Source organism: Salvia miltiorrhiza, chromosome 6, assembly GCF_028751815.1.
Source record: "Salvia miltiorrhiza cultivar Shanhuang (shh) chromosome 6, IMPLAD_Smil_shh, whole genome shotgun sequence".
Classification (NCBI taxonomy): Eukaryota; Viridiplantae; Streptophyta; class Magnoliopsida; order Lamiales; family Lamiaceae; genus Salvia; species Salvia miltiorrhiza.
Genome location: NC_080392.1, coordinates 2,252,284 through 2,262,353, shown reverse-complemented (window position 1 = coordinate 2,262,353; position 10,070 = coordinate 2,252,284). Strand labels below are relative to the sequence as shown.

Sequence of the window (10,070 nt, the reverse complement as noted above, 5' to 3'; positions counted from 1 at the left end):
CTATCACTATTGCTACAATCAACTACAAAGTCCCTCGGCTTGTAGCCCATTTCCCCTGCATTCCTGAGACGACCTTTTATGCTACCTTCCGGAACCGCTTGCATCGGCTCCCTTCCCATGCCCTTTCCCGTGCCCTTTGGGCGGCCACGTCCCCGCTTGGTCGTTTTGTCCGAGAGCATTTTCATCCCCTGACTAGCCTGCTCTTCTAACTGACTAATGCGACTAGCAATATTGTCCGGGCCAAGAGCGGACAAATCCTTGTTACCTTCATGCGAAACACCCTCTCTTTTGTCCAAAGTTGGGTCACGTTCGCGAGCAACAACTGTGTCGTCAATAATCGGGCTGTTCAAACCCGCGCCATCTCGAGCCTCCATCTCCAAAGTTTCCTCCACATCCGAGTCCTCCTCGTTAATGACCAAGTCACTATCTTTAATAATCACATCTTTATCCCCCTGAATCGGAACCAAGTCTTTTTCCAACAAATTCGGCCCAAATAAATGAACCCCGAAAGACGTTCCAGAAATAGGATCAACACCCATATCCAAAACAGTCTGGGCATTATTCTCCAAGTCAAGAGCCTGAAATGCGTTCCGCGTCTCAACAGCCTCTTTCTCAAGAACCGGAACAGCAATCTGTTTTGTTACCGCCTGTTCGGTAACCTTTGACCAAGCCACAGATCTTGGCGCTGAAGAATTACGGTGCCTAACATCACCGGCCCCTCGAGTAAAATCATCATCTATCTCAGGCCCTGCCACCACAATTTCCCCAACCTCATTGTCCTCCAAAACTCGAAATCTGTTAGCATCATCATCCCATGACGGCTTTTTCGACACAGAAACTCCAGGATGAGTAGCATCCTTTGATTCCAGCTTCTCAGCCTCATCCCGAGGCTGTTTCTTGACCTTATTACATTTATCAACACTATGCCCAGTGATCCTACAGTGGGTACAATAAAGAGGCAACTTCTCATAATAAAAGTGAACGTGATAGGAAGTATCGTCACCTTGAACGTGCATCGACTCTTGAAGCGGAAGGGATAAATCAACTTCAACGAGCAATTTAACAAAATGCCCAACGTCTGCATGGGCAGACGCCCCATCAATCTTAATAGAAGTGCCTATCACGTTGCCAATGGCCGTGATAACTTTCGGGTGCCAAAACTCCACCGGGAGGCAATATATTCTAACCCAAATTTGGCTCAGCGAGGACACTTCCTTATAAGGATTAAAACCTTTCACCCAATCTCTTATACGGAGAGAGCCCTTAGATAACTCCCATAAAGATCGTGCTTTCACAAGATTTTTCTCCTCCATTGTTTGAAACTTTATATTAATACACACGCGTGTAATATTAAAAAAAAATACGGAGAGAGCAATTTATATTAATACACACGCGTGTAATATTAAAAAAAAATTATGCAGTTTTCTTCTGCCACGTCAACTCAAAACCACTTCAATAATTTTTATTTTTATTTTGGTCAAAAAATTAACAAAAGTCTAAAAGAAAAAAAAAATCAATAATTCGACCATGATAGTCACAAACGATCATCTCCACTTTTTATATTTATTTCATCGCTTGTCAAATGAGTTTTTTCAGCTTGCGTCGCCATGCCATGTTTGATGCCCAACGGCCAAAATTCATTATCATTATGCTCAATAGCTTTAAAATAAGCCCAATAATTTAAATAATTAGTCCAACAACATTTCTATACTAGGGGATGCAATTTCCACTCCATAAGCTTCTTCCTTATATTCGTAAAAAGAATAGGAATTTGAACTTATAATTTGATTCACGAAAGTTCACATAATAATTTAAAGCACATAAAAGTGGGGTGTTCCAATGCCAATATTAGATATACTATTCTTGAATAATTAAACTAACGTATTTGTATATTGTGCACTTCTCAGTTCTCATTACGCATATTGTATTTGTAATATATATTATTATACATTCATTAATAGATTTATTGATTTACAAATAATATATATATATATATATATATATTAAAAATAATAATCTAAATTTCGTGTTACGTGCAACTGCGACTACTCATAGACTCATATGACTCGAAAAATTAATTCGATGTTTTCTAAACAAATAATCATGTATAAAATACTCTCCAATATATAGCTCAACTTTAAATTGTCGCAATAGAGACCCAAATTTATAATTTGTAGCAAATTAATTAGACCTTTCTACTTTTTAGCATGTATTTGGAGTTGAGATTTTAACCTTCATACGATGTTAAAACTCAAGATCAATTAAAGACTTTTGAAATTGATCACTATTTTAATTATTCCCTCGTATTGAAATTGATCACTATTTTAATTATAATCGAACGTCCGGAATTTCAATTCAAATTATAGAAAAACTCTATAGTTCCATAAATTGAAAGTGTACATAAATGTAATGTTGCAAGTCTCCTAAAAAAAGCAAGTCTATGCAGTTGGGACGATGGTGGGGCCTTGTAATAATGATACAATTACTAAATGATTTGGTAAATTATTTAATTTAGAATCAATGCAGTTCCTCAACCAAGTTGGTGGTATAGCTGTACAAACAAATATCTACATGGACAGATAGATCGATATCCTACAACTTCTATTCTTCTTTCTTCCTTAGAAATTTAGAACTGCACTTGAAGTTTTGCATTAAATAGTGGGTTAATTTTTAATTAAATAAAGAGCTAATTATTAATTAATGTATAAATCTAGACTAATTTTTTAATTTTAATTCAATATTTGAAATATTTCAATAATGACTCCACCTTATGTGCATAATTTAACGCCTCCAATATTTGTTTTTATAATCTAAAAGATAGTGTCATAGTGTGACAACTGCAAAAAATTATAGTGTGTACTTTTTAAGGGCATGATTTTGATAAAGGTTTAGAAAATATGTATAAAGTGTAGAAGATGATTTACAAATACTGAATGGAGAAAGTGACCCGCCGAATTTATGTGTTAAATGATTGGGTTGTTTTTTGTATATTAAGAATTTAAGTGTGAAGAATAGTTTCTTAAAAAAAACTACAATTTTTTATGAACAGACGAAAATGATGATAAGACTACAATTTCATGGACATATAAAATATTTATCTTTCGTCCATAGGAATTCGATGTCAATAGTTTATAAACCATATATGATAGGTAAATTATAGAGTTTGTTTACTTTGATGGAAAATGAGAGATAATAAATATTTTCATCAATTTTTTACTATTTTCACATGTTTATTTTGATAGAAAATTTTCTTCAGTTATGGTAGAATATTTTCTCGGGCAACCCCTTTTTACACATTTTTTCTTCAACGTTAGATAATACTCCCTCCGTCCACGAAATGAGTACCCATTTGTGGACGGCACGGGTTTTAAGAAATGTATGGAGTGTAGTGTGAATAGTTTAAGGGTCTCACTTTTTTTGAGTATTAATTAAAGGATTGTGTGGGGTTCACTTGCCAAAAAGGGAAATGGGTACTCATTTCGTGGACGGACGAAAAAGGAAATATGGGTACTCATTTCGTGGACGGAGGGAGTATTATCTTTGGATAATGGTGTGAATTTTGTCACATTTTCTCATCTTTCCATCTCTAATGTATATGATAAAAACTGAGAAGAATGTATATTTTTTTACTTTTTCTTATCCATCTTTTACAATAAAAACTTTACCATCAAAGTAAATGTACTCCTTAGTGAAAAATCAGATGAGATAGATTTGAACCTATTAATTTCGAATCTAAGACGTCTGGCTTAAGAAATATTGCACCATTATATCGTTTTAAAGGGACATGATCAACATTTGGTTTTAGTTGTACTCCCTCTATCTCCTATAAATATACATAGTTAACCATGCCACGAATTTTAATAAAAAAAAATATTTGGAGTATTATAGTGGAGAAATTGTCTCACATTGAGATATTGTTAAATAAATTGTGAGTAAAATAGTACTCTCTCCGTCCCAACTTTAATACTCCCTCCGTCCACGAAATGAGTACTCATTTGTGGACGGCACGGGTTTTAAGAAATGTATTGAGTGTAGTGTGAATAGTATAAGGGTCCCACATTTTTTAGTGTATTAATTAAAGAGTTTTGTGGGGTACACTTGCCAAAAAGGGAAATGCGTACTCATTTCGTGGACGGACGAAAAAGGAAATATGGGTACTCATTTCGTGGACGGAGGGAGTATTCAATTGAGAGGCACGAATTTTAATAAAGTGGTTGAGTGTATTGTGAGTGGAATAAGGGTTTTACATTTTGTGTGAATGTTAAAATCATATAAAGTGGAGTAATGGTCTCATCTACTTTAATTTAATAAAAAATAAAAATGGATATAAAAATGTGGAACATCTAAAAAAATATGGATACTAAAAATTGGGACGGAGGGAGTATAAGTTATAAGGATAAAATTGTGAATATTATAGTATACGAATAGTATCCAAAATAGAGTGTACATAAATTTGGGAGACATATCAAAAAGAAAAAATATGCATAAATACGAGGGACGAAGAGAGTATCATTCAATTCAAACATGCATGCATGGTCGATAATTTATTCTAAATCACTAAAATTTTGTAATACAATCACACAATTTACATTTCATGAAACCTGCTCTACTCAATCAAATCATATATATTTATTACCTCAACAATCCAAATGAGCCCTTGTTGTTGTTTTTTCAATTAATGAACATCTCAAATTATAAACACTATTGATTGAGTTGTCGTCTCTTTGAGGTGGCACAACCTAACTAACTAACTAATTAATCCATATATAATTAGTAGTTGTAGTGAAACTCTTGTCACTCAAATAAGGCTCATAAATTCCAAACCAACACATATTACTACTAATAATAATAATATATTCGTCCCAACTTTTAGTATCCAATTTTTCTTTTTTTCATCCCACATTTTAGTATCTGTTTCTATTTTTAATAAAAGTATGTGAGACCCTTACTCTACTTTAATTATTTTAACACTGCACATAAAAGGTGGGACCCTTATTCACTCACAACACACTCGACCATTTTATTAAAACTTGTGTGTCGCTCTCAAATTGATACTAAAAACCCGGAACGGAGGGAGTAATAATCTCGCTAGAGCATCGATTGTCTCAAAATCAATTCGACCTTATTTAAGAGGCTAGTGCCTCTTCAGAAAAGAAGAAATGGCAAATTCCGGCGTGAATGGCGGCAAAGTGCGCGTGGAAGGAATTCAAACGGTGGTTCCAACAAAGCCAACTGATCCGAGGCAACTATCAAGCAGAATCGCGGCGACTGTGATCAGCTCCACGGCGGCGCTGCAGCGGCGCTTCCACGTGGTCCTCTGCTACAACAAGGCCTCCTCCGACGACTCCGGATGGGTGGTGGCCGGGCGGATAAAGGAGTCGCTGGGAAGAGCCATGCAGGAGCAGCCCTTGCTCGCCGGGAGGCTGCGGTGGTGCCAAGAGACTGATAATTTTTTGCAGATTGTGTCGAATGATTCCGGCGCTCGATTGGTGGAGAGCAAGGCGGAGATGGAGTTGGGTGCTTTTGTGGCAATGGAGGAGAAGAGAGAAGCCCTAGCTCAGCTTGTTTTCTGGGAGGATCTTCTTCACCATACCCCTCACTTTTCTCCACTCTTTTATGTCCAGGTTAGTTCTCTTTCTTTCTTTCTTTCTTTTTTTGACTTAGTTGATTAACGAGAAATGTTTCGTTGAGAATGTTAAATGTGTTGAGAATTGAGAATGCGTGAGAACACGCGCAAATAAGTCAATAATTTCTTTTAATAAAAATCAATGTAACGCACGAATAAGCATTTTTGTCTGGGTTTGAATTCTAAAAAGGGCGTGATTTTCACCATGTTAACTAGGTATGGTTATTCGTGAATTATTGTATTGATTTATTCTTTTTCTCATTTTTCACGAAAAATAAAATTCTCGCCGGCAGATTAATTATGTAATTATTTAGGATTTAAGTTTGAATCGTGACTAACAAACATTCAAGGCATCCCATTTTGTATTTTAAAAGAGTATGATTGAGCGTATGTATCCCTCTTCCTTTTTCCCAATAAATTTTTCCATCTGAAAATATAATTCGTTATCAAATACTTCATCCATTCACGAAAAATTTTCATATATTTCTTTTTTGGGATGTCCATAAAAAAATTTCCTACTTATTTTTGGACTATACCCCACCACTTATAATTACTTACTTTTCACTTTTCCACAACTCTCAATATTAATTATAACACATTTTCTTCACTTCCAATACATTCAATAACTTTTTCTCTACTCTTAATACACTCAACAACTTTTTTCTTAAAACTCATACCACTACCTCCTAGAAAGTTCTTTCATGGACGGAAGAAGTACTTAATTGTTATTTATACTAAAATAAGGGGTTATTGCCATAAAATTCATCAAGTTTGCAAAATTTCTGGTTTGTATTATGACTTTTTATTTTTGTCAAAAAATACATGAATTTAGTATTGATTCTTAAATATCCCACGATGAGTAACTTCGGCGAAATCAAAACTTATGTGTCATTTACGTGGCTTATGTGGCACAGATGAGATTTAATTAATTGAGTAAAAAATTGAAAATTCTTTATGATGTCATCGATTAACTTAAACAAAACAAAGCACCTTTTCAATTTATGTGGTCATCGATTAAAATAAACAAACAAAAGATAATAACTAAACAAAAGCCCTAATCAAAACACAAAAGGACGAAAACTTGCTGGAGCTTGTCGCCTTATTTGCTTGGTTGATTTATGAAAGTTCTGCTCCAACAGACCACCACAGAAAACTGATTCCTAAGCTTCTGCTCCAAACCGATTCCACAAAAAACTGATTCCTAATCCTAATCATCAATTCCATACGTTTCATATTATCGGCAATTGATTTTTTCAACAACTTCAAGTCTTCATCTTCTTTATGGGCTTCTTCACTTGGGAAATTCATAACAACAGCTCGACTGGAAATTTGCATCTTCGCATTGTCCCTTTCGTTCCTAATCCTTAGAAAACTCGTCTTGATCCTTCCATTCCCAAAATCCACAGTCATCCCCCAACTGAAGCACAAGCGAAAAATCAAAATCATAAGCAAACTCAATCACTGAAAATAAGAACAAGAGAGGCTAACAACAGAAAATAATCACCGCAGCAATGTTATAATAGAAAAATCGAGTAGGTTATGTTATATTCCTCGCGCTCGATGACGAACGAGAAAATAATCACCCATCAATGTTGTTGTTGTAGCGAGCCAAAGCCCCAACCTCTCTTTAGCATTCTTATTCTTTAACGATGAAAGTGAGATATTTACCCTACTTTTATGCCCAATTAAAGATTGCCCAACTTATGCTTCCTAAATCCTGTTGTTGTAGCAAGCCAAAGCCCAACATTTGCAGAACTCCTTCTTCTCTGCGTGTTCTGCTTCTTTAGCAAAGAAAAAAGAGTAGCTTACCCTAATTTTATGCCCAATTAAAATTTCCCAACTTAATATAACCAAACAACATCGTATAATGCAGAACAAAGTGATGTCATTTTATCATCGGCCGTTTATTACACGCAGGCAATTCCGGCTGCCACCTAAGATTGGATTTGGGCGAAATAGAAATGTATGAGATATTTAAGAATCAATACTAAATTCATGTATTTTTTGGCAAAAATAAAAAGTCATGATATAAACCAGAAAATTTGCAAACTTGATGAATTTTATGGCAATAACCCCCTAAAATAATGTCAACTTTACTATTTTAATCTTGTTCTCAATGCAAATATTTTAGTTTCTTAACTTTTTATTTTAGAAAAGTAAACAAATATTCGAGAATGAGCTATGCTAAATATCCATATTAAGCTAATAGGAAAAAAATGATTTACTTAATTATTTAATTGTATTGTTCACACTGTAATTTTTTTTAATTTTTTATTTTTCTAAAAAATGAAAAAGTTATAAAGCTACAATATAAATAATATAGTAAAATAATTAAATCTTATTTTTATTTAAAAAATTCAATTCAATTAATTTATGAGTAGCCACGGCGTGATTGCATAAATTTATTATTGGGGAATAGAGGCATCATAGCATTTAATGTATATTGATAAGATGCCATAAATATGACATGCTGTATTGCTGTTTCGATTCACAAAAAAGTTCTAAATTGTTAATACCGACGTAGAGAGAAAATCATTTCATTTTTCATTGGCAGCAGAATTACTATTCTGTCATAAGATCAATAAATATAAATATTTTTATTATAATTTTCAAATCAGTCTAGATTACTGTCCTAAATTCCCGGCTCTATAATTCAAGTATAACTTGAGTGAAAGCTTTGTGGAGTTTAAAATTATTTAGGGCCACTATTTTTCGAACTTGCAAAAATAGGCCAATTATTTTAGTTTTTTTGGCATTTTTAGGCCACATTTGAGCTCAATTCAGCATTTATAGGCCACATTTGAGCTCAAATATTGCCTAAAAATGCCAAAAACTAAGATAATTGGTCTATTTTTGCAAGTCCGAAAAATAATGGCATATTTTTGCAAATAGCCCTAAGATAATGGCCTTAAATAATTTTAAACTCAGCTTTGTGTAATTCCAGGTGACAAACTTCAGATGTGGAGGATACTCAATTGGGATAAGCTGCAGCCTCCTCCTTGCTGATCCCTTTGCCCTAACAGCCATCATCAAGAAATGGGCCAATCTCCACAGCAAGTTAGTTTCAACAAATGAAATTCCCCAAATCCCCACATTCTACCTCCCCAATCATGGGACACCACCCTCTTCTCCATCTCTGCTGATGGGATCCAACACAGCCAAAGACGCTGCCGAGAGTGTCATCTTCAAGATCCCAGCAAAGGTCCTCGATTCCGACAGCAAGAATCTCGCTGCGTTGTGCGTGCAAGAGGCCGAGCGCGACGTCGGTCGAGAGCTCGCCCCAAGCTTGTCTCTGCTTGTGAAAGTGACTTCTTCTGATGAGGATGATAGGGTTGAAGCCTGGTCGAGGCAAGGGCTGTTGGAGTGTTTGAAACTAGGTTACAGTGTGAATGGAATGAGATGTGCTAGAACATGGGATGAACTGGGATTGGACAGCATATGTTTCAGTGAAGGAAACAAGCCTGTTTATGCCTCGTGTTGGATCAACTCAGTGGTTGATGAAGGATCTGTGATCGTTGTGCCATCAGTAGATCAAGGAGTTCAGGTTGTGGTCACGTACACTTAAAAATGTGGTCGTAAAATGTTCGAGTCCCCTGTGGCGCGACCTTAAAATTTCTTTATTTAATACTGTTAGTTTATCTCTATTTCTCTATATAGACATGAAATTATTTAAATGAGAACCATTCGTTATTGTGAGATAATGTACTCTATTATATTATCATTATGTGGACAATTCGCAAGTATTAGTCGATGTACTTTTTTATGTTAGTATAACATCATTCGGTGTACTAGTTGGTGTCTGAAATAATTTGATGCTTATCCTTTACGGATTTTTAGCAGCTATTTAGAGAGTTATAGTCAATCCCATCATTTTGATAATTTAGTCTAGATATTTAGCGTGTGTTAGATTATTTGCAGTGTTTTCATAATTTCAGATCATGTGGATATAATACTCGACTAAGAGGGTGTTTGGCTGTGCTTATAAGCTCTTTAAAACAACTTATAAGCTTATTTAAAGTGTTTGGCAAAATAAGATCCTAAAGAACTTATAAATTGTAAAAATAAGCTCTAGCTTATAAGCTCCCCAAAAAATAAGTTCCTCTACTGCAATTTATTTTCTCATTATCTTATATAAGCAACTCTCATTTTACAAAAATAATTCAACTACAATTTTTTATTTTCATCATATATTATTCTAATTTTATTTTTCTTCGATTTTATCTCTCTAACAAAGATTTTCTTTCCCTAACTAAAAATTCTCTCTTTAGCTTATAAGCTCAACTAGAAAATTAATTAATACTACTACTATTTTCTCAGGTGGTTGACAAAAATATATCCTCAACATCAATAGTGGTTATATTAAAGGGACAGTTTCGTATAATATCACCAACTATGACGAAATTCCAATTTTCCCACGAATTCCAAATTTTCCAAAATTTACCAC

The 10,070-nt window shown here is 34.6% G+C and overlaps 1 protein-coding gene across 1 annotated transcript; it reads left to right on the top strand.

Moving 5' to 3' along the window:
* Positions 1-4,881: 4,881 nt before the first annotated feature.
* On the top strand, positions 4,882-9,414 carry LOC130987851 (shikimate O-hydroxycinnamoyltransferase). The gene is made up of 2 exons (XM_057911554.1): positions 4,882-5,624; positions 8,571-9,414. Exons 1-2 carry the CDS (start codon positions 5,160-5,162, stop codon positions 9,189-9,191), a joined length of 1,086 nt encoding a protein of 361 aa, XP_057767537.1. The 5' UTR covers positions 4,882-5,159; the 3' UTR covers positions 9,192-9,414.
* The last annotated feature ends 656 nt before the right edge of the window (positions 9,415-10,070 follow it).